We start from the raw sequence: 24,253 nt of genomic DNA on the forward strand, positions 1-24,253 counted from the left end.
ATACACTGTGATATTCTGAGACAATTTGCAATTGGTGTTTATCTTTGTTTAAAATGATTTGGCCTTTTAAGCAGCTCTACAAGGTGATATTCCAGCAGCTAGCTCGTTGCTAAGGGCCACATTACTCTAGTAACCAGGAAGTGGTTTTAATGAGAATGAAAGTTGACACTAAATAGAAATACAAACAATAATTTGCCATAAAAGTGTAGCCCCCATACAAAAACTGTGTGTATGAAACCAGCAATAATACAAATGACAACCCAATCACTCAGGGCTTCCTTTCCCTCCCAGTCCCACGTGTTATTTGTTTACTATAGCAATAAAGTTGTCGAGTGACGTCATCAGCGTGCGCCGCGCACATGTACATTACAACGTGGGTTCCAGGAAGGCAGAAACAAGACCTTGCTGGGGACTGATCATGGCGGAACCGAGCCAGAAAGAGACCAAGAAGAAGCCGCTGATCAACAGCAGGAACGACCCCGTGAAGAACTTCGAGAAGTGGAAGAAGAAATACAGCAAGAAGAAGGATAAGTGCAAGGCCCACAGGAAGCAGAACAAGAAGCCCGAGTGGCAGGTGGAGAAGGAGACCATCAACCGGCTGGAGGAGCGATACTCGGAGGTACATGTGCTGCTCTTCTACACGGACACTTCTATATTCAGCGTTTAACTGTAACATAGAAGGGTTTAGCTAGAACACTGCGCTATACACTGAGCTGTGATTATGCTCATATGATGCCATCAGACATTTATAGGCTCAACTCAGTGGCCTTCTTTTTCTACAGAGATCTCACTGGCATGTCTGGGGTTAATGCAGTGCTCTGTATTTCTGACATTGGTCTCATTAGCATATCTGGGGCTAATTCAGTGCCCAGCTATTTCCTCCAGTGATCTTGTTGGCACACCAGGGGTTATTATTATTATTATTATGCAGTGTTTATTTTCTGCAGTGATTATACCAGTATGTCATGGCTTGTACTCCACGTTGGACTGGGCGGCCCGTGCTGATGCAAAGCACCCGCTGGCACCCCGTCCCCGAGCTGCAACCCGCTTAGGGTTGCCACCTGGCTGGTATTTTACCCACCTGGCCGGTAAAAATGATGGTTGTTCCCAATGTTATTAATAGGGGAAAAATGATAATGCACTGCCGGATGATGTTGTGATGCTGATTCAGTTAATGCCTTTAAGAATGGCTTGGATAATTTTTTGGACAGACATAATATCAAAGGCTATTGTGATACTAAGCTCTATAGTTAGTATAGGTATGGGTATATAGAATTTAATTAAAAGTAGAGAGGGGTGTGTGTATGGATGCTGGGTTTTCATTTGGAGGGGTTGAACTTGATGAACTTTGTCTTTTTTCAACCAAATTTAACTATGTAACTATATAGGAAGTCCGGTATTTTTTTCCGGAAAAGGTGGCAACCCTAAACCAGCCCCCCTTCCCGAGGGCAATGTGATTTGGGAGGGAGTTTGCTGGTTTAATGCTCCCAGTAAAAATACCCAAAAGGCTGATAATAATAATTATGACAAATGCCCCTCTGTTGGATGTCATAGTCTCTTTTTGACTTTTTGAAGAGTGTCTGGTGTTGCTTTAAATCTACAGGCCGTGGCACAGGGGACAAATCTCCTGAAAAATGCCTCTCCATTGCCGGGAATAGGAATCTCTGGCGGTATGTTCAACTGATCGCTAACTCACCCGAAGTTTCCTCTAGAGGCATCTTCAGGCAATTTAGCAATCAGTTGGGCATACCACCAGCAATTTCAATTGCTGCCAATGGAGAAGCATTTTCGGGAGATTAGTCTCCCGCAGTCACGTCTAAAAAATTGTGGGCGACAATGCTTCCTGTGTTCCACTGCCCTAAAGAAGAGGAGAATGATCCTAACATTACTATGAAAGAGCATTAGAGTAATATATAGCAGCAGTGCCCATACTTTACTAATGCGATGGTCTACTTTTAGAGATGATGTCCCATTGTGATCTACATCCATAATATCACTGTTGGCATTCTGGTCCCTGGAAAATATTACTTCAATATTAATTTAAGAGAAAATCTATATTGTTATATTAAAACATCTATTTCTTATGTAATCTTCGCATAAAAAATATCATCCGCATGAAAAGCATGAAACAGGAGGGTGATTTAGATAAGCTGATTGTTGACAGAGTCTTGAGATCTACTGATCACCAACTAAAGGTCTACTGGTAGATCCGGATCTACCTTTTGGACACCCCTGATATACAGGAATGCCCAGGACCTGGGATTTTCCAGATAAGGAATCTTTCTGTAATTTGGATCTTCATACCATAAGAAAATTATTAAAAATCGAATAACAACAATAGGATTGTTCATTATATCATAGGATCCAGTACAAACTGCTGTTTTATTATTAGACAAAAAGGAAATCATTTTTAAAAATTTGAATTATTTGAGATAGCCTTCCTGTAATTTGAAATTTTCTGGATAACAGGTTTCAGGATAACTGACCACATACCTGTAAAGCTCAGAATTACAGGAAGGCCAACTCCTATAGAGTCAATTTTAGGCAAATAATTGTAACATTTAATTTTTTTTTTCTGTAATAACAGTAGCTTGTTCTTGATGGAAACTAAGATGCACAAATCCATATTGGTGGCAAAACAATCCTGTTAGTTTTATTTCATTTTTAAATGATTAAAGGAATGGAGATCCAAATTACTGAAAGATCCCTTATCTGAAAAACCCCAGGTCTCGGACATTCACAATGATAGATCCTATACATTTATTAAGACTATTGCAATGATTATTTTTTTTCTTTCTTATATACATTTCCGTTGTGTTTTTGGATCAGTTCATTCTAACTACACATATGACTTCATTTTATTTTATCTTTCTTTATTTCAGATCAATACCAGCGAAATTGAGAGATTCTCAGATTTTCCTTTGTCCAAAAAGACCCTGAGAGGTACATGGATGGTTTTAGATTTTTTTATTTTTATTTGGCAAAGTAGAAAATGTATTTCCTATTTGGAAGTTCATATTAACAAAAAATGAGCCATTGAAGGGAAAGTTAACCTTAAATTTAAAATGTACCATTATATGGCTATACAGTTAGGTCCATAAATCTTTGGACAGAGACATTTTTCAAATTTTGGTTCTGTACATGACCACAATGAATTTTAAATGAAACAACTTAGATGCAGTTGAACATGCCGACTTTTAGCTTTAATTCTGTGGGTTGAACAAAAAGATTGCATAAAAATGTGAGGAACTAAAGCCTTTTTTTAAACACAATCATCCCATTTCAGGGGCTCAAAAGTAATTGGACAAATTAAAAAACTGAAAATAAAATGTTAATTTCTAATACTTGGTTGAAAACAGCCTGAAGTCTTGAACTCATGGACATCACCAGATTTTAAGTTTCCTCCTTTTTAATGCTCTGCCAGGCCTTTACTGCAGCAGCTTTCAGTTGCTGTTTGTTTGTGGGCCTTTCTGTCCGAAGTTTAGTCTTCAACAAGTGAAATGCAGCTCAATGGGGACTGACTTGGCCATTCAAGAATATTCCACTTCTTTTCTTTAATAAACTCCTGGGTTGCTTTGGCTGTAAGTTTTGGGTCATTATGAAACGCCTCCCAATCAATGTGACTGCATTTAGCTGGATTTGAGCAGACAGTGTCTCTGAACAGCTCAGAATTCATTCTTGTGCTTCTGTCCTGTGTCACATGATGGATAAACACTAGTGTCCCAGTGCCACTGGCAGCCATGCACACCCAAGCCATCACACTGCCTCCCAAATGTTTTATACATGATGTGCTATGCTTTGGATCATGAGCTCTTCCACACCTTCTCCATACTTTTTTCTTGCCATCATTCTGGTAGAGGTTGATCTTGGTTTCATCTGTCCAAAGAATGTTTTTCCAGAACTGTGCTTTTCAAGTTTTTTGTTTTTTAGCAAAGTCCAATCTCGCCTTTCTATTCTTGATGCTTATGAGTGGCTTGTACCTTGCAGTGCACCCTCTGTATTTACTTTCATGCAGTCTTCTCTTTATGGTAGACTTGGATATCAATACACCTACCTCCTGGAGAGTGTTGTTCACTTGTTTGTTGTGAAGGGGTTTCTCTTCACCATGGAAATTATTCTGTGATCATCCACCACTGTTGTCTTCCATGGATGTCCAGGTTTTTTTGCGTTGCTGAGGTCACCAGTGATTTCTTTCTTTCTCAGGATGTACCAAACTGTAGATTTTGCCACTCCTAATATTGTAGTAATTTCTCGGATGGGTTTTTTCTGTTTTTGCAGCTTAAAGGGATACAAGCCACCCCAGGGATATGGTCATGGGAAAACATTTTTTTTTTTTTTCAAAACACATCAGTTAATAGTGCTGCTCCAGCAGAATTCTGCACTGAAATACATTTCTCAAAATAGCAAACATCTGACATGGGGCTAGACATACTGTCAGTTTCCCAGCTGCCTCAGTCATGTGACTTGTGCCTGCACTTTAGGATGGAACTACTTTCTGGCAGGCTGTTATTTCTCCTACTTAATGTAACTGAACCGGTCTCTGTTGGACTTGGCTTTTACTATTGAGTGCTGTTCTTAGATCTTCCAGGGAGCTGTTATCTTGTGTTAGGCAGCTGTTATCTGGTTACCTTCCCACTGTTGTTAGGCTGGGGGGGGGGGAGAAAGGGAGGGGGGTGATATCACTCCAACTTACAGTACAGCAGTAAAGAGTGACTGAAGTTTATCAGAGCACAAGTCACATGACTGGGGGCAGCTGGGAAACTGAAAATATGTCTAGCCCAATGTCAGATTTCAAAATTTAATATAACAAAATCTGAAATAATCTTTGTCTAGTCAATTGTCCAATTAATTTTGAGCCCCTGAAATGAAGTGATTGTCTTAAAAAAGGCTTGAGTTCCTCCGAATCTTTTTGTTCAACCCACTGAATTAAAGCTGAAAGTTGTTGTTTCATTTAAAATTCATTGTGGTAATGTACAGAACCAAAATTAGAAAAAAATTGTCTTTGTCACTGTAAGTGAACCAATAAATTCTGGAGATGTTCTTTTGTAATTTTTTTTTTTTTTTTTTTTAAATGGTCTTTAGATATTTTTAGTTGTCATTTTATCAATGTGGAGCTCAAAAATGCTTTCTTATAGTGGTGGTTATTAACCTTAGAATAACCTTCATATTGATTTGTCACCTGCAATTGTGGGTACTCACTCAGAGTGGGAATCGTGTAACATGCAACAATACAATTACAGGAGATTGCTGTTCAAATGAATGGGGAGCTGTTCCAAGTGTTTTGTAGCTCGTCCATGGAGCAGTTAACTGGGTGCCAACCCCCTTTTATTGCTGCATTTTCCAATCCCCTAAAATAGCAAAGCAATCAATTTTAAAAAATTGCTCCCCACCAGTGCTAAGACACTCACGCTTGGAGGGAGCTCTTGAGTGAGAGCAGCAATGTTGTTCAATGAGCATAATGTACTTCTGATATCGCATGCATAATGAGCAAGTTGTGGCATTCACTATCATTATCATTATGTGCATGCATGCACCCCAACATGGCTGCTCTTACAGAGAGCTCCCTCCCTGTGCGGATGGCCTAAAGCTGGCGGGGGCAATTAAAAAACAAAAAAACCCCCAAAAAAAAACCTATTACCCCCAACCAGAGTGTGGTCTCTATTAATCCACACCTTTTGGTTGAAGATCGTTTTTCCCAACAGGTGCCCTTTAAGTTGAAAGCCTGCCTTTCTGCAACAGTCAAAAGTATCTACTTGCAGAAATGGTATCCCACTGCTCAACTGCCTCTATGGGGGATAATTCCTGTAGAATTAAGTACAAGAGCTGGACACTAAGGAGAAAAAAGGGTCTTGTAAAACAATGTAAAGAACACAACACTTTTAATTGATTTAATCTAATCTTAGTTTGTAATACTGTGTGTATTATAAAGGTTTGGTGGAAGCCCAGTACCGCTTACCTACAGAGATCCAGAAACAGACAATAGGCTTGGCCTTACAGGGGAAGGATGTTCTTGGTGCTGCCAAAACTGGTTCTGGGAAAACCCTGGCCTTCATTATTCCAGTAAGTACTTTATTTATCTCTTGTTCATTATAAGGGAACACGCAATGAGCCTGGGTACTTGAAGCAGGGCATTTACCTAAGGCTGTGGGCACACATGAAGTTGCTACACTTCTCTACACCTATTGAATATAAATGAGGCGGAGAGAAGGGAATGGGCTAAAATCAGCGCTACCTTTAAGGGCTAGTCCACACGGGGAGATAGCGACGCGCTTTTCAACAGTCGCCTGAAAAAGCCTTGCGAGGCATTTTCAGGCGACTGTTGAAAAGCGCATCGCCTCGTGTGGTTAGCACAGGCGTTTTTACATAGGCGCCCATACAAAACTGTCGCCTGCGCCGGTCGCGGCGACTGTCGCGGCGCTTTGTCGCCGCGACCGCAAACGCGTCGCTATCTCCCCGTGTGGAATAGCCCTAAAAGAATGGCTTCCGCTTGTGTGCACATACACGGAGCTCAGTGGAGATATCTGATCAGGCTGATATCTGATCTACACTGGATATCGGCACACAGGTGGATACTGTTATTTTAAATGCAGATAAAGGAAGCCTTGATCTCAGTGCATACACTCTCCGTGTCATTAATATTCATTAGGAGGAGAGAAGTGTAGTAACCGCATGTGTGCTTTCAGCCTAAACCCTTCATTGCAGTGGAACAGCCTTTGGATGTGTCTTTAATTTACGGTAGAATTAATGTTTCAGTTTTTTAGGAATTCTTACAGATGGTAAATCCCATCTCTCTACATATAATCCGTTATTTATCATCAGGTTCATTGGAAACCGATGTATCCAGTCCCTTTGCCAGTAAATTATATATAGTCCCAGGTTGGGATGCACCGAATCCAGGATTCGGTTCGGGATTCGGCCTTTTTCAGCAGGATTCGGATTTGGCCGAACTTTTCTGCCCGGCCAATCTGAATCCTAATTTGCATATGCAAATTAGGGGCGGGCGGGAAATTGCGTGACTTTTTGTCACAAAACAAGGAAGTAAAATATGTTTTCCCCTTCCCACTCCTAATTTGCATATGCAGATTCAGTTCGGTATTCGGCTGAATCTTTCGTGAAGGATTGGGGGGCCTGATCCCAAATAGTGAATTCGGTGCAACCCTAGTCCCAGGACCCATTAGTAGCGACTACTGTAGAAATCCTAAAGGAGTATATATTATTAAATAAATATATATTTGAACCTCTTATACTACTATCACAGTTACATTAATAAGTACACATTATTACACATTATTTTACTAGTGCAAATACAGGCAAATTGTCAAGCTAACAGATGGCACTATAGCATGATAAGGTAGAAGCTTTACCATGTACAACTCTAGTGCATGACACATCTCCTTATTCAATGCCATTTGAAGTCCATGTCTGGGGCTAGTTATGGCCAGTCTGCTGGGCAGCATTGGATTTTCTACTTGATTTCTTACTTTATTTTTTATATGCTTTTATTGGGACTTTCTCTCTTCTTACAGGCTTTGGAATGTTTGTACCGCCAGCAGTGGACGTCCGACGATGGACTTGGGGTCCTGATCATATCACCCACTCGAGAGCTGGCATATCAAACGTTTGAGGTTCTGAGGAAAGTTGGGCGGAACCATGAATTCTCAGCTGGGCTTGTCATTGGTGGAAAGGTAAGTATTTGAAATGCCGATAAAAATGCCTATGCACTGTTGAGTTGGTAATAATACCAGATGACTGGCAATTTTGGCATGTCATCCCCATTTCACATTTATTTATTTATTTGCCTTACAGACCATTGTTTTGTCCTTCAGCTGTCGCTTATAGCAATGTGGCCATACCGAAAAGCAGCTAGGGGCAGATTTACTTAGGTTCGAGTGAATTTTCGAAGTTAATTTTAAAAGTTAAAAAATTCACTTAGAAGTAAAATTGTTCTAATATTCGACCATTCGATAATCGAATGAAAAAGAAAAAACTTCGACTTCAATACTTCGCCAAATTAAACCTGCCGAAGTGCTATGTTAGCCTATGACCTTCTAGACCATTTTCTTCTAAGTCTTTACACATAAAAGTAAAATCGTTTGATCTTTACTCTGATCATACGATGGCCAAATTCGTTTAAAAATACTTCGAAATTCGAAGTATTTAAATTCAAGGGTCGTATTTCGAAGTATTTATCACTTCGAAATTCGACCCTTGATAAATCTGCCCCCTAGTGTGACACACACACACACACACACACACACACACACACACACACACACACACACACACGAGAATAAAAGCTTCCTTTTTTGAATTGCTGTCTAGGATTTAAAGCAAGAGACAGCGTGCATCCACAGGACAAACATACTGATTTGTACCCCTGGACGGCTCTTGCAACACATGGATGAAACGTCTTTCTTTCATGCATCTAATCTTCATATGCTGGGTAAGTTATTGTCAAATTGTCAATTCATTCTTTAATGTCAGATGGGTGGCATAGAACTAAAAAGTGGAAATAAAAAGTGGAAATAGTATTAAAGTGTTAGCAATAAATTATTGGAATTGGACGTTTTTGTGTCATTAAGCAGCAAAACATACTAAACACAAATTAATTGTCAGGCTTATAATCAAAATTGGGCACTTGGCTTTGAGTTCAGGAGGTTACACCCATTTCTAATGCAGAAGTATAATGAAGCATACAAACATGTAGTCTCTAGTAATGAACTTGGATTGTGCAATGGGTCGTAATAATAATTAGTAACTCAGTGACTTTCAACATGGCACCACCATAGATTGCACCCAGTGTTTGCTGCCACTCGGAATTAAAGTTTAATTGCAGTAATTCTGCTGGAGTTCCTTTTCCTTCTTCAATTTTGGACCACCATAGTATGCTACCTTTCCAACTAGTGAACTGGACAGATGTCAGTCCTAGAGCTGCATAAAAATTGTGTTTCTACTACTGAAACACACTGCCATGTTGAGATCTGGTCTGGAAGCAACATCACACAAAAACTATTGGTTGGGTTTCCATGGGTGCTGCTCTTTGCACAATGATAGGCATCAGCTCACATGATGAAAAGGAGTAGGTTATTGAAATCTTGAGCAGTGGAAATGCTTTCTCTGGATTGAGAATAAGCACTTAATTATTTGATAGTCTGCTGGATGGATCTGGGGTTGGTGTATGCCAGGAGAATGGTACTTGTCAGGATAAGTATTGTTGACTGCAGTGTCTGGTAGTGAAGATGGATTAATCTTGGCCTGTTTTTATATAGTTTAGGCTTTAGGCCCCCTGGTTCTATGGAAAGCAAACTGTCACATTACAGGGTACAAGGACATTCTTGACAATTTTGTGCTTTCTGCTATTGGGCAACAGTTCGAGGAAGGCTCTTTTCTGTTATAGTACAATAATGCCCCCCATCCACAAAGCAAGGTTCCTACAAAAGTTGACTTGATAAGTTGAGAGAGGAAGAACTTCACTGGCCTGCACAGAATCATGTCCTCAAGTCAGTTAAATATGTCTGGGATGAATTCTTTTTCCCACTCAAAGTATCCTACTGTGGGTCTTCAAGTGAAGTTCTCTCCCTCTGCTTGCTGTAGGCCTTTAACAAAAGCTGTCAACTTGTTTTCTTTTAAGCTTTGTAACCTGTTCAAACAAGATATACATTTGGACTGTACTATTGTTATTTGAGCCATATAGATCTGAAACCTGTATAGACTGAAAGCTCTTCTGTGCTTGTTGCAGTGCTTGATGAAGCGGACAGAATACTGGACATGGGATTTGCAGACACAATGAACGCAATCATAGAGAATCTCCCTAAGAAACGCCAGACTCTCCTCTTCTCTGCAACACAGACAAAATCTGTCAAGGATCTTGCGCGCCTCAGCTTAAAAGACCCCGAGTATGTGTGGGTGCACGAGAAAGCCAAATTCAGGTAAGGTAGTTTCAGTCTATAACAATCTGATTGGCTGCCAGACTATTGTTTTCAGTTGCAGATATTTGCAAATAATGTGAAAAATAATTTGCACATAATGTGAAAAAAAATCAGCTGTTTAATTGCACAGGTATGGAACCAGAATGCTCAGGACCCAGGTTTTCCAGATAACAGATCTTTCCGTAATTTTGATCTCCATACCTTAAATATACTTAAAAAACATTTAATAAACCCAATAGGATGGTTTTACTTCCAGTAAGGATTAATTATATAGTTGGGATCAAGTACAGGGTACTGTTTTATTATTACATAGAAAAAGAAAATAATTTTTAACAATTTGGATTATTTGATTATAATGGGAGACGGCCTTTCCGTAATTCGGAGATATCTGGATAGCGGGTTTCCAGATAACGGATCTCATACCTGTACAACCATGTCCAGTCTGTCCCTGTGCGCAGAACATACACGTCAATGGCTATTTTGCTTGTCTTGGCTGAATTGGACAAGGACATTTTCCATCGTCTGCAATTGTCAGAGCCGTCACACTCGTGACTGCTAGAGGAGCTATGACCCTGTCTGTAGAGAAAATTTGTGCTTAACGGCAAACTAAACCCTTACTGTATTTTTATACTGAACTAACTGTTACTGTAGCAGTGCAAAAGTTCAGCAGTTTTACAGTCCAATATGTTTAGTGTGCCTGTGACTCTGCACATGCTCAGTGTGGTCTGGGCAGCAATCGATTTATTGTGCCATGTTACTACATAAATCTTGAACACAATCTTTATTTGTTTAAGTCTTAAAATAAAGCCGTGCTTTGCTCTGTGCTCATGATAAATGATCTTTTTAATTCGTTTTTGTAAAGGTTAAACCCTGTACATTCGCCCGCGACCTGCACTGGTTAAATATTGCTCTGAGAACTATATTGCCATTTTTGGGTGATTTGCAGCTGGCATGATTTATGTGGTTTGTGTTAGGCAGCGTTTTCAACAATTCAGTAATATTTTTTCCTTGTAAAAGAAAATGCAACTGTCAGACTTGCCTGTCTATCATCTCCCCTTTCCTGGCATTATCTTGTCTTACACACACTGTTCACTCTGTGCCAGCACTTAATTGACAGGCCAAACTGAAGTGCTTTGCAGGGTTTCTAATAAATTAAAGACTGTAGTGATTAATTAAACGGAGCAATTATGCCCTCGAACTAGCAATTACCAGGCATTGAGCTGAAACCGCTGGTTATGTTCATTATTAAAGTGCTGATTGATTTCTGCTAGCGAGAGGCATCCTTGCCCAGGACCCTGGTACTGACACAGAACCCTGTTTGTATATAATAAATTGCCTATGTTGGCGACCCTTTGTCCTCCTGAGGAAGCGTGGTGCCCCACGTGAAACGCATAGAGGAATTAATATTGTGGACTTGGACTGAACATTTGTTCAATGCTGCTTTAATTTCGGATCGAGTTGGAGGCTCTTTCATCAACAATTAAAAAGCTATACTTCACTGGCGTTCCTGTCTTTGTTTTATCCAAGGTTGTGAAGGTTGAACTAACTGTGTTTAGCTACTCTGGTGAGTAGGTATTCTCTCCAGAGAGGTTTTTTATTACCTTTATTAGTGGGGTACCATACTGCCACGGTGGATGAGTTTTTTGCACTTTTTACTGAGCACATACGTATCTGGATATTTGCACCAGGAGTTTTCTTGTTTGCCTTCCTCACAAAATACATTTTCAAGCCTATGTGTTAGGGCAGAGACACATGGTCAGATTTGGGGAGATTAGTTGCCCGGCGACAAATCTTCTCTTCTTCAGGGGGTGACTAATCTCCCCAAACTGCCTCCCCTGCCGGCTAGACTGAAAATCACCAGCGGGATGGCAATCGGAGTGCTTCGCTTTCTGAAGTCTCCCTAGGTTTCATTGTGAGGCAACTTCGAACGACTTTTGAAAACGAACCGTTCCGAGTGCCATCCCGCCGGCGAGATTAGTCGCATGAAGGAGAGATTTGTCGCCGGGCGACTAATCTCCCTGAATCTGACCGTGTGTCTCTGCCCTTAGTCCTGCAAGGTGGACATTTTTGGTGGGAGCCGCAATCAAACACTTATATATCAAATACAGCGCCGATTGGACTTTTTTGCTTTTAATTGTCAACCATGTCGTTGGTCGTCATTTTTTTTAATTCTTTGTGTTTTAAAATATTTTTGTTCTCTTTTCAGGTTGTCGGGGTCACTGACAGACTGTTCTTGTTGTTAATCCTTATATTTCTGTATGAGCCCTCTGTTATTCTTATTCTCTCCTGCCCTGGTTATTTCAAGGAACAGTAACGCCAAAAACTGAAAATTGTTTTTTTTAAGTAAATAAAATATAATGTAGTGTTGCCCTGCACTGGTAAAATTGCTCTGTTTGCTTGAGAGACACTAATATAGTTCATATAAACAAGCTGTTGAGTAGCAATGACGGATATTGAAAAAAAGACTATATGGCACAGGTTAAATAATGGATAACAGATAACAGTATGTTCTACAGAGTTTATCTGCGGTGTAACCTGAGCCTTTTCTTCATTGAATGGCTGCCCCCATTGCTACACAGCGGTTTATTTATATAAACAATAGTAGTGTTTCTGAAGCAAACACAACAGTTTTACCAGTGCAGGGCAACACATTATAAGTTTATTACTTTAAAACACTTTCATTGTTTTATGTTACTGTTCCTTTAAAATGGAACTTAACACTAAACCATCATGAAGCAACTTGCCAATATGCATTATTTTCTTTGGCTTTAAAGGTATATGTAAATTTGCCATTAAAAGCAGTCATTTTTTGTCCTTTTCTGGTTTTAACTCAATGCAGCAGAAGACGGCTCTCTTCCAGCCAAAATTTGCTACAGATATGTGTGTGTAAAATGGGCAATTATATGTACACGTCCGGGCAAATCTTGTGATATGTACTGTATGTGTGCCAATTATATCCTCTACTTTGCATCCAATTTCCAAACAACTTTGACTCTCAATATATTGTCCCTTTGTCTCTGCTGCTTCCTTACAGCACCCCTGCCACCCTGGAACAGAACTATATTGTCTGTGAGCTACAACAAAAAATAAACTTGCTCTATTCTTTTATACGAAACCACCTGAAGAAGAAGAGCATTGTTTTCTTTTCAAGCTGCAAGGAGGTAAGTTCTTGCCTCCCCTAAGGGCTTTTTTCCATAAAATATAACATTTGTACATATGCCAGAAAACTTCGTTCCTGGAAAAAATGATAGTTGTGCCTCCTTTGATTGGTATTCCAGCACCAGGACCCAGATATATTCACGTCTTCATTTTTCCCTTCCCTGAAGCTGCAAGTTCACCGTCCGAGTGAGGGTTACAATTAGGGATGAACCAATCTCCAATTTGGAATCCAAGTGCCGGGTTGTACTAAAACTGGATCCTTAATGGGACAGTGTCATGGAAAACGTTTTTTTCCCAAAATGCCTCCGTTAATAGTGTTGTTCCAGCAGACTTCTGCACTTAAATCCATTTTTCAAAAGAGCAAACATATTTTTTTATATTTAATTTTGAAATCTGACATGGGGCTAGACATATTGTCAGTTTCCCAGCTGCCTCCAGTCATGTGACTTGTGCTCTGATAAACTTCAATCACTCTTTACTGCTGTACTGCAAGATGGAGTGATATCAACCCCTCCCTTCCTCCCAGCAGCCCATCAACAGAACAGTTGGAAGGTAACCAGATAACAGCTCCCTGGTAGATATAAGAACAGTACTCAATAGTAAACATCCGTGTCCCACTGTGACTCCTTCAGTTCCATTGAGTACGAGAAACAATAGCCTGTCAGAATGCAGTTCCATAGTGCAGCACTGGCTCTTTCTGAAAGGACATGACCAGCCAGAATGACCTGAGATGGCGCCTACACACCAATATTACAGCTAATCATGACAGATTTCCTTTAAAATCGTGTGTCTTTAGACCATGTGATTTTTTTTTTTTGTCCCCAAGATAGTTAATTTGCATATGCACATTTGGATTTGGTTTACTGATGGTCTATTCATCTGTAGAAGATAGGTTATTTTGCGAAATCTGAAAATTGTGGCTTAGGTGCATCTCTAGAAACACTATTATCCCTGAAACCTGCAACCATACTGAAGCCATATCCAGCCACATGACGGGAGCTACTTAAAGGACCAGTAACATCATTTTTTTTTTCTTTTCTAAATTAGTTAGTATAGAAGAAAAAAAAAAGACAAATTAAACTTTTAAATCGGTAAGTCTTTTTTTAAGAAATAACTTACCGAAACTCCGCTTGCGCTCCTCTTCAGAAACGACGATCCATCGTGCGGTGCTCGATTTCTTCTCCTTGCCTTCCATATAGGAGATAGCCAGGGAGGAGGAATCCAGTGCCGCATGATGCCTCGTCGCCATGTCCCCTTTTCTGAAGAGGAGCGCAAGCGGAGTTTCTGTAAGTTATCTCTAAATAAAGACTTGGCAATTTAAAAGTTTAATTTGTCTTTGTGTTTTTTTTTGTTCTATACTAATGAATTTAAAAAAAAAAAAAAAAAAATGGATGTACCTTGTTTCTTAACCTTGGGTCATCAGATGCTTTTTGACTACAGCTTCTAGCATTCTTTAACATACAGTATAATCAAAGGTAAAAGCATGCTGGCAGTGTAGTTCAGCAACATCTGAGGACAAAAGGTTCAGAAACGGCACATTCTAAGATTAGGTGGAATATGCACAGCCCATGTGCAGACCGGTTATGGCTGTGTGCAGTATCATGATTGGCAGATTTGTAGTGCCCAGCCCAGATAGTGAACTGTGTCCGCCTGCAGCTCCGGTTAAGATATAAGCATTTAAGGGGGGGGGGAAGCATGACTCACGCAGTGTCTTTTTATCCCACCCTGTTCAAATTTTTCCCCCTCTCCTTGTGTTTGGGCAGCAGTCCATTATAACAATATCAGACTGTGTTTGTTCTGTAATAAAATGCATGTGCTTCTCCCTGTTAGGTGCAGTACTTGTTCCGTGCGTTCTGCAGGCTGCGCCCTGGCATTCCGGTACTGGTTCTGCATGGCAAGCAGCAGCAAACTAAGAGAATGGAGGTTTACAATGACTTTATACGGAAGAAATCTGCGGTGCTGTTTGCTACAGACATTGCAGCCAGAGGGTTAGGTGAGTCATTATGCAACAAAGCACAATCCAAGTCATTGTGGCTAAATCTGTACTCTGGTGACTCCTTCCTTTTAAACAATTACAGGTATGGGATCTAGTGATGTGCGGGTCGGGCTTTTCCCGAACCGCGCGCCGCCCGAGCTCGACTATCGGGTTCCTTTTATAGACCTGCCCACTGATATCACAAAAGGGCAGGGGTGAGAGGCGCGTGTCTATAAAAGTTCAACCCGGATGTCGGCATTTGGAACGTCGTGGGCAGCGAGAGCAGTCAGAAGAGCTCAACCCGCCCTGCGACCCTGTAAACCCACAGGCCCCACGGGTATCGGGCCAGCCCGCACATCACTAATGCGATCTGTTATCCACAAGGCTTGCGGTCTGGGTTTTTTTTGTAATTTGCATCACCATATTTTAGGCTAGAAAAAAAAAAAAAAAATAAACTTTTGAAACACCCAATATGATTGTTTTGCTGCCAACCTAAGCCCTGTTAGATTGTAGAAAATGGTAAAATGCAGCAGTCGGATTTAAAGGTTAATGTAATAAATGGTCTTATAGGTCTTAAGGCTGGAGTGACTGGATGTCTAACATAATAGCCGAAACACTACTTCCTGATTTGCAGCTCTTTGTTTCTACTGATTGGTTACCAGTGCAAAGTAATGTAACACTTATGGGCACTCTGCGAGTAGGGAGGGGCACACATAGATCTGGTGCCACACTAAATACAACACTGGCCTAGTGTAGAAACCAATAAGCCGGTAGCTTGTCGGCTGTTTAAGACTAGTATCTGGTTGCTATGGATTACTAGATGAGGGCAAGAATTTGTATTTCATTAAAAGGACAACTAAAGCCTAACTAAGAAGCTAGAAATATTTTACATTATATTTTGTGCTTCTGTACCAGCTGAAGGCAACCACAGCCCTTTAGCAGTAAAGACCTGTGTCTCCAAAGATGCCCCTGTAGCTCCCCATCTTCTTTTCTGCTGATTCACTGCACATGCTCTGTGCTGCTGTCACGTACTGAGCTTAGGGACCCACTCACAATATACAGTACACATAGAATAGAAATGTCACAATATAAGGCTGATTAGTAATTAATACAGATAATTACTACATGGCAGCACAGAAACCAGTGCAATTAGCATCAGAATTTAATAATCAGCCCTGTAGCATCAGCTTATATTACAGGGAAGCTCATTTTCTGCTGGATAATTAGTGACGAGCCCTAAGCTTAGCTTCTCAACAGCTGCTCAGAGCCCACTGAGCATGTGAGTGTCACAGACACTTTCCAAGATGGTGACCCCCTGTGACAAGTTTGAAGTCCTGGATCATTGCTGCTATTGACAAGCTGAAACTTTAGGCTGGTGCAATAAGTTCATTATATAAAATGTCATTTTAGCTATATTTATTTTTAGGGGTTAGTTCTCCTTTAAAGGGGTTGTTCACCTTTCATTCAACATTTTGTATGTTATAGAATGCCTAATTCTAAGCAACTTTTCACTTGCCTTTTTTTAATATAGATTTTGCATTATTTGTGCTCTTCTTCTGACTGTTTCCAGTTTTTAAATGAGGGTCACTGACCCCATCGGAAAAAACAATTTCTCTGTAAGGCGAATTATTGTCACCGCTACTTTTTATTACTTATCTTTCTACTCCGGGTCTCTCCTATGTATATTCTAGTCTCTTATTCATATCAATGCATAGTTGCCAAGGTAATTTGGACCCTAGCAACCAAATCGCTTTAATTGCAAACGAGAGCTGCTGAAGAAGAATAACTCAAAAACCACAAATAATTAAAAATGAAAACCAATTGCAAATAGTCTCAGAATATCACTCTCTACATCATATTAAAATGTAATTCTAAAGGTGAACAGCCCTTGTATGTTTAGTTGTGCCCCTGGGATAACTATTGATTACCTTGTCTTAGGGCAGATGTTTTTTCTTAGCAATCCCCAGTGTTATTATTGTGTGACCCTTTTGTGCTTTGCACATTTGTCCTGACTAAAAGTTTAATAGCGCACTGCCCCAACTGTCTTTCCTGGTTATAGGATCAGTAAAATCAATATCATTTTTTTTTTTTTTTTTTTTTAATTTGTTTGTATATTATGAAAAAAAAACAAAACACCAACACATATTAAACTTTAAAATCACAAAGTCTTTATTTAGAAATAACTTACCAAATCTCCGCATGCGCTCAGTTTCTCCTCCCTGGCTATCTCCTATAAGAAAGGCCAGGAGGAGAAATCGAGCGCCGTACGATGGATCGCCGATCGAGGAGCACAAGTGGAGATTCGGTAAGTTATTTCTAAATAAAGACTTTGCGATTAAGTTAAATATGTGTTGGTGTTTTGTTTTTTTCCCGTAGTATACCAACAAATTTTTAAAAAAATGTATTTGATGTTTCTGATCCTTTAATAGAAGCAGCGCGAGGCTGTGCAGATTCACTAGTGGCACTGATTAATGACATTCTGCCCGGCTTTGCAGCAGTAAAAAGGTATTGGTCACACAGAAACGGAGAAGGTGTCACAGCTGCTGCACTTTTCATTTCATCCTCTTAAATCTACACTGTTTGAAGGGAGAAAAAAATGATAGTTTCTTTGTATTAACCCCACAAGTGCTTTTTCTACACTAGGCTAGCGGCTTTGTTGTTAAAAAACCGACTTTCCCTTGAGACTAGGGGTGTATTTTTGTGCTATGGAAAAGCTTGAGGGTATACAACGGATGTATGAATTGTGGGCACCCTATGTTCTTTAAAAAAAACAAAAAAAAAAAAACAACTTTCACACTGTTGTTACTGTCTTGTTACAATGTACAGAAGGAGCAAGGAATTACCCATTTGTAAAGTAGGTAATATAGGTCATTTGATCCCTGCAGCAGTGAGCTGACTCACAGGTTAAAGGTGAAGAGGGTCCAATCCATGTAGGGGGTGGTTGCTAAATGTTAGGGCACCCCAAGGATTTTAATGACTTACCTGATACACTGGGCTGTGCTTCCGTTAGCAAAAAACTGCACCGGTCTGGGGTACATGCGAGTGACTGACCCTCTTCCACTGACTGACACTCGCACAGTAGAGCAAAAAAGACAGCTTTTTTGTTTGTCTGGCTTTTAATTCTACTGTGTATGCCTGACCTCGAGCAGCTTTGTTTGAATCCCTGTAGAGCAGCCAGCGACCGTATAGAGATTTGTATCCGCAGACCCAGTGCAATCTGCATATTCTGATTATTAATCAGTCTTTCTGTATCGTCTTCTATGCAGAAATTATTTGACTTGTTCTGTTTTGATAATTTATGACGATCCCTAAGCTTAACCTCCAAAATGAAGCCCAGACCACACTGAGCATGTGCATGGTCTTGGTCTTGCAATGATGTATAACAACGTTACATACAAGATGATGACCCCCTGCGGCCAACTTTGAAAACATAAATAATTTGTTTAATTAGGCTTCTGGTGCATTAAGTTTATGTTTAGTATACAAAATACAGCATTTATAGCATTAATCGGTGTTAATGCAAAACCTGTGCGTGTATTCGGGGGGTGCTCAATCTGGAAACCTTGCTGCAAACCTTGGTTTCAGTAATCCATATATAGTAGAAAATCTGATGGCACACACTCTGGCAAATGTGCAAACTATTGAGATTTCAATAAACTACAAGTATTTTGCACAGTTGCCAGAGTGTGTGCCTTCAGATTTTCTACTATATACCCATTTCTAGCATTGTTCTATTTTAGACTTTAATTCCCCTTTAAATCCATGGCATATACGGTGATTTTGGACGTTTTGGTTCATCTTCTTGGGTAGAGCAGTGGGAAAAGCACCCAAAATTGCCCTTTGTTACATAGTACTTTGCTGCCTTCAAAGATGACTGCTCTCTGCTGTTCTAAATCCTTTTTATTCATGATTTGCCTTAAAGATTTGTCACAGGTCAATATCAAATTATGAAATGGGCTTTGAATTAGGGATGCACTCAAAATTCTTTCCAGAATGCAGAATCTTTCATGAAGAAATCGCCCCTAATCTGAACCCACCTCTAAAACCTAATTTGCCTATGCTAATTTCTAAAAATAATATGGTTTGGTACTTCCCTGCTTTAAAGGGATGGTTCGCCTTTAAATTAACTTTTACTATGATATAGAATGGCTAATTCTAAGCAACTTTTCAATTGGCCTTTGTTTTTTCTTTTTATTGTTTTTTTGAATTATTCTCCTTTTTCTGACTCTTTCCAGCTTTCAGAAGGGGGTCACTGACCCCCATCTAAAAAACCAATGCTCTGTGAGGCTACACGTTTATTGTTACTTTTAATTACTCGTCTTTCTATTCAGGCCCTTTCCTATTCCAGTCTCTTATTCCAATTGGTGCATGGTTGCTAGTAGGGATGCACCGAATCCAGGATTCGGTTCGGGATTCGGCCTTTGTCAGCAGGATTCGAATTCTGCCGAATCCTTCTGCCTGGTTGAACCAAATCCTAATTCGAATATGCAAATTAGGGGTGGGGAGGAAAATCGCTTGACTTTTCATCACAAAACAAGGAAGTAAAATGTTTCCCCCTTCCCACCCGTTCGGTTCGGATTAGGGGGTTCGGCCGAATCCAAAATAGTGGATTCGGTGCATCCCTAGTTGCTAGGGTAGTTTGAACCTTAGCAGCAAGATTGCTGCAATTGCAAACTGGAGAGCTGCTAAATAACTCAAAAACCACAAATAATAAAAAATGAAAACCAATTGCAGATTGTCTCAGAATATCACTCTCTATCGACCCCTTTAAAGCTAACAGCAAGTTGACATTACGAGGATATGTAAATGTTCAGACCTGTTATTCCTTCGTTTGGCAGCTTTAATTGCCCCATTCAGAGAGTGAGATGTCTAGTGAGGTGAAGAACTATTCAGAGGTTCATTATAGCAGAGATTTTTTAACTCATAGAATTGCTGTAAGAATTCTTATGCTATTTCGTGTTTTTGCATCTTTGTTGGTTGAGCGTCCATGTTGAATTGAAACTGAGATTTTAGGATGTGCTGAGTTTGTGCGAGAGTCTTGTAAAACATCCAGTACTTAGCGGACAAGGAGAAACCTCAGACGAGTGGAGTTTATTAAATGCAAGTGGTGCCCCCAAAGAGGTACAACAACAAGGGTTGTCAAATAGAAAGCTTATAATAAAATAATAAAACAAATATATGTTTGGGAAACAATTTCTCTTTAGGCCATGATCCCTGTATGTCAACTGAAATTCATTTTTTTTACAGCATATTCACGGCAGAGACGCTTACTTGTGTATCCTTGACCTTGGCAACGTTAGATTCCCCTGACTTCTCTTTTAAATTGAGACACAAACATGGCTAATGAAGGCCTGCAAAGATTCAGACTTGTTCTATTCATTATTTATCAGTGTTCTATTTATGGAGGAGAAGTGTGAGGACCATGGTGTAGCTAAGCTATTCGGCTGGCCGTCTGCTGATTTTCATATTCTGTCCTGACTTATCCCTGCTGTTCTCTTATTGTCTGAATTGTTTCCTAATTATGCAAATAGGGCTCCATTCTGTAATCCCCCTTCCAGGAAGGTCGTTATATTGTAGTGTCTTGGTACAATAAAAGAAATTACAAGACCTCGCCTTTCCTGTCCTCATATAACCCTGTAGTCTCTGATTGGTTGAAGGTCTAAAATAATGACTTTTTTTTTTTTTAACAATATCATGTTTTTATAAGACTTTCAGAGGGGTTCATATACTGAATTGTTTGTATCAGCCATCAGGAAACCATGCATACAGAATGTTAATATAAGAACCACGGATGACAAGTACAATACATTGTACGATTGAGCTGTACTAGACAGACAGTTGTAAGATAAAGTTATCGATTAGCATTCCGCGCTTGGGACTTGCGGTTTTCTGGATAAGGGATCTTTCCATAATTTGAAATCTCTATGCCTGAAGTCTGCATAAAACTATTTATACATGAAATAAACCCATCATGATTGTTCTACCACCAATATAGATTTATGCTGCAGAGTTACCATCAAGTGCAAGGTACTACAAGACCAGGATGTTATCTGTAAATATTTTAAAGGACAGCTAAACCCTAGAAATGAATGTGGCTAAAAATGCCATATTTTATATACTGAACTTACTGCAAGAGCCAAGTTTCAACTTGTCAATAGCAGCAATGATCCAGGACTTCAAACTTGTCACAGGGGGTCGCCATCTTGGAAAGTGTCTGTGACACTCACATGCTCAGTGGGCTCTGAGCAGCTGTTGAGAAGCTAAGCTTAGGGGTCGTCACTAATTATCCAGCAGAAAATGAGGTTCCCCTGTAATATAAGCTGATGCTACAGGGCTGATTATTAAATTCTGATGCTAATTGCACTGGTTTCTGTGCTGCCATGTAGTAATTATCTGTATTAATTACTAATCATCCTTATATTGTGACATTTCTATTCTATGTGTACTGTATATTGTGAGTGGGTCCCTAAGCTCAGTAAGTGACAGCAGCACAGAGCATGTGCAGTGAATCAGCAGAAAAGAAGATGGGGAGCTACTGGGGCATCTTCGGAGACACAGATCTCTACTGCTAAAGGGCTGTTGTTGCCTTGGGCTGGTACAGAAGCACAAAACATAATGTACAGCATTTCTAGCTACTTATTTAGTTAGGTTTTAGTTCTCCTTTAAAGGAATTGTTCAGTGTAAAAATAAAAACTGGGTAAATAGGCTGTGCAAAATAAAAAATATTTTCTAGATAGTTAGTCAAAAATGTAATGTATAAAGACTGGAGTGACTGGATGTGTAACATAATAGCCAGAACACTACTTCCTGCTTTTCAGCTCTCTTGGTTTCCACTGATTGGTTACCAGGCAGTAACCAATCCGTGAAATAATGTGGGGGCCACATCGGCTTTTGAATCTGAGCTGAATGCTAATGATCAATTGCAAACTCACTGAACAGTTATGTCCCATGTGGCCCCCTTAAAATCACTGACTAACTCAGAGTTAGCTGAAAAGCAGGAAGTAATGTTCTGGCTATTATGTTACACATCCAGGCACTCCAGCATTACATTACATTTTTTCCTAACTAACTATATTAGAAACATTTTTTATTTTACACAGCCTATCTATTTACCTAGTTTTTATTTTTACACTGAACTGTTCCTTTAAGAGCCTCTCTTTTTGTCTTTAGTGTTTATTTTACAGTGAGTTGGTCAACGAAAGCTTTCAATTTTGTACACGAATAGACCCAAACCTCTTCTCATTTTCTCTTTCTTTCCACAGATTTCCCAGCCGTCAGCTGGGTGCTTCAGCTCGACTGCCCTGAAGATGCCAATACATACATTCACAGAGTCGGAAGAACAGCCCGGTGGGTTTCTATAAATATTACATTTATTAACATTGGAGACACCGGTGATGTCGCCTACAGCAGCCAATTAGATCTTTGCTTTTGTTAACAAACTTGAAGGGGGCTGTTCAAATCTACAAGGGGGGTTGTGGGAGCACCCGCATTGCTAAGTAAAAATATATATAAGTATAAGGGAAGTGCTACTGGCATATCCAAATGGGTCAGTGCACATTCCCTGGGCCCCTGTCTAAGTAATTCAGTAGATATGCAAATGCATGTGTTAACAAAGACGGGTTTTTAGTTGCAAAGTTATGATCATAAAGTTGAAAAGCCACCATACCACGTCAAGGTAAACCCCATATGGCGGTCCCTAACTTGTTTACCTACCAGTCATAGTATTGAGGATCCTGTGTCTCTCTGCATAATAGCATTAGTAAAGTAAAAAGTAAAAGTCTGCTGAACCTTGGTTTCTGGAGGGCTAAATCCTCCCCCGCTGCTGAATTGCAGCTTTTAAGAGAGAGTGATTGCCCAAACCAACGCCCATTTTTGAAAAAAATGTATAAATATGTTGCAGTTAAAAGCATAGGGCCACTATTAATTAATAGGGGTGGGTATGGGGGGTGCTACAAGCCACAAGAAGCTTAGCCAAAGCTACAGACTGTAAAAGCAAATATACAAGGGGGGTTGTGGGAGCACCCACATTGCTAAGTAAAAATATATATAAGTATAAGGGAAGTGCTACTGGCATATCCAAATGGGTCAGTGCACATTCCCTGGGCCCCTGTTCAAATCTAATTGCTGATTGGTTGCTGTGGGCAAAATCACCTGCCTTTATGCTTTGGAGTGTGGGAGGAAACTGGACCATCAATACAGAGAAGAACCTAAAACTCCCTGCAGATAGTGCTCTGCCTGTGGTCAAAATTCTTTTAAATCTCATTAGCCACATTTGCATCTTTCACATTTTCCCACCCAAAGAGAATTGTTCTTTTGCCTGATCCTGGTATTAACATTGTGACCTAAGCATCTGGCTGAAAAAAACAGCTAGTTACTGACTGGTTGCTTAGGGTTACTGCCCATGTGCAGATTTGCTCAGTGTTTTTCTAAATGGGCCCTAGTGACTTATTTTGCTGCGAAGTGTGTTGGGGGTGGGTATTGATAATAACCACTTCATCTAAATTTCCAGTTCCAGTTTGATATTGTCCATATTTATTTATAGCGTGAAGGACTAGCACTCTGAAAATAAATAAGATTTGAGGTTTTTGTTTTACACCATAAAAGTGTCAATACGTGCAATGTTTTGGTCACCCATTGGGTCCTTTCTCGGCCAATGGCTGTCCTTGATAAACCTAGATATGTATTTATTGTTGCAGTAATTCTTGAAACCATGTCTTATACACCAGTATTTTTCTGTATCCGTGCTCAAGTTAAGGGGAGCCTGGACAAAGGATGGACCTCTGGACTAGTACATTAAGCTCAGTACACAAAATGCAGCATTTTTTTTAGCCAATTTACAAGCCCTGTGTACTTATACAGGACTCTTTATTGGTTGCCAGTTTGATGCTAAGATTCCTGAAGGTGCCGTCGGTTAGTAATAAATATGTGCAGCATGTTAAAGGCACAAGTTCTGCATAGGCAGGTGGTTTGGTTGATTGATAGGATCTGGTTTATCTTGGAATGGGGTAGGGACTGTTCTTCCAAACTGATTGAGCCCTACTAAATCTGACTCGTAGGACGCAAATGAGTGTGAGTTGGTATGTTCTCTGTTGTGCTCCATTGCTTCCGCGTCCCCTTGTAAGCATATTGCTCTCCAGCCAAATTACGTTTTAATAGCTGCCACTAATGAAGCCTGCAAAGAATTCACTGA

General features: G+C 40.0%; 1 protein-coding gene across 2 annotated transcripts in view; it reads left to right on the forward strand.

Moving 5' to 3' along the window:
* The first annotated feature begins 339 nt into the window (after positions 1-339).
* The window catches only part of ddx10.S (DEAD-box helicase 10 S homeolog), a 143,763-nt gene continuing 119,849 nt past the window's right edge, over positions 340-24,253 (forward strand). The window contains exons 1-9 of one of the 2 annotated variants that reach the window (XM_041583218.1): positions 340-619; positions 2,883-2,943; positions 5,930-6,060; positions 7,527-7,685; positions 8,323-8,443; positions 9,740-9,929; positions 12,964-13,090; positions 14,919-15,081; positions 22,326-22,410. In XM_041583218.1, the coding sequence (XP_041439152.1) occupies positions 419-619; positions 2,883-2,943; positions 5,930-6,060; positions 7,527-7,685; positions 8,323-8,443; positions 9,740-9,929; positions 12,964-13,090; positions 14,919-15,081; positions 22,326-22,410 (1,238 nt within the window). In that variant the 5' untranslated portion in view covers positions 340-418. 2 annotated transcript variants of the gene reach the window in all.

The sequence above is a fragment of the Xenopus laevis genome, chromosome 2S, assembly GCF_017654675.1.
Source record: "Xenopus laevis strain J_2021 chromosome 2S, Xenopus_laevis_v10.1, whole genome shotgun sequence".
NCBI lineage: Eukaryota > Metazoa > Chordata > Amphibia > Anura > Pipidae > Xenopus > Xenopus laevis.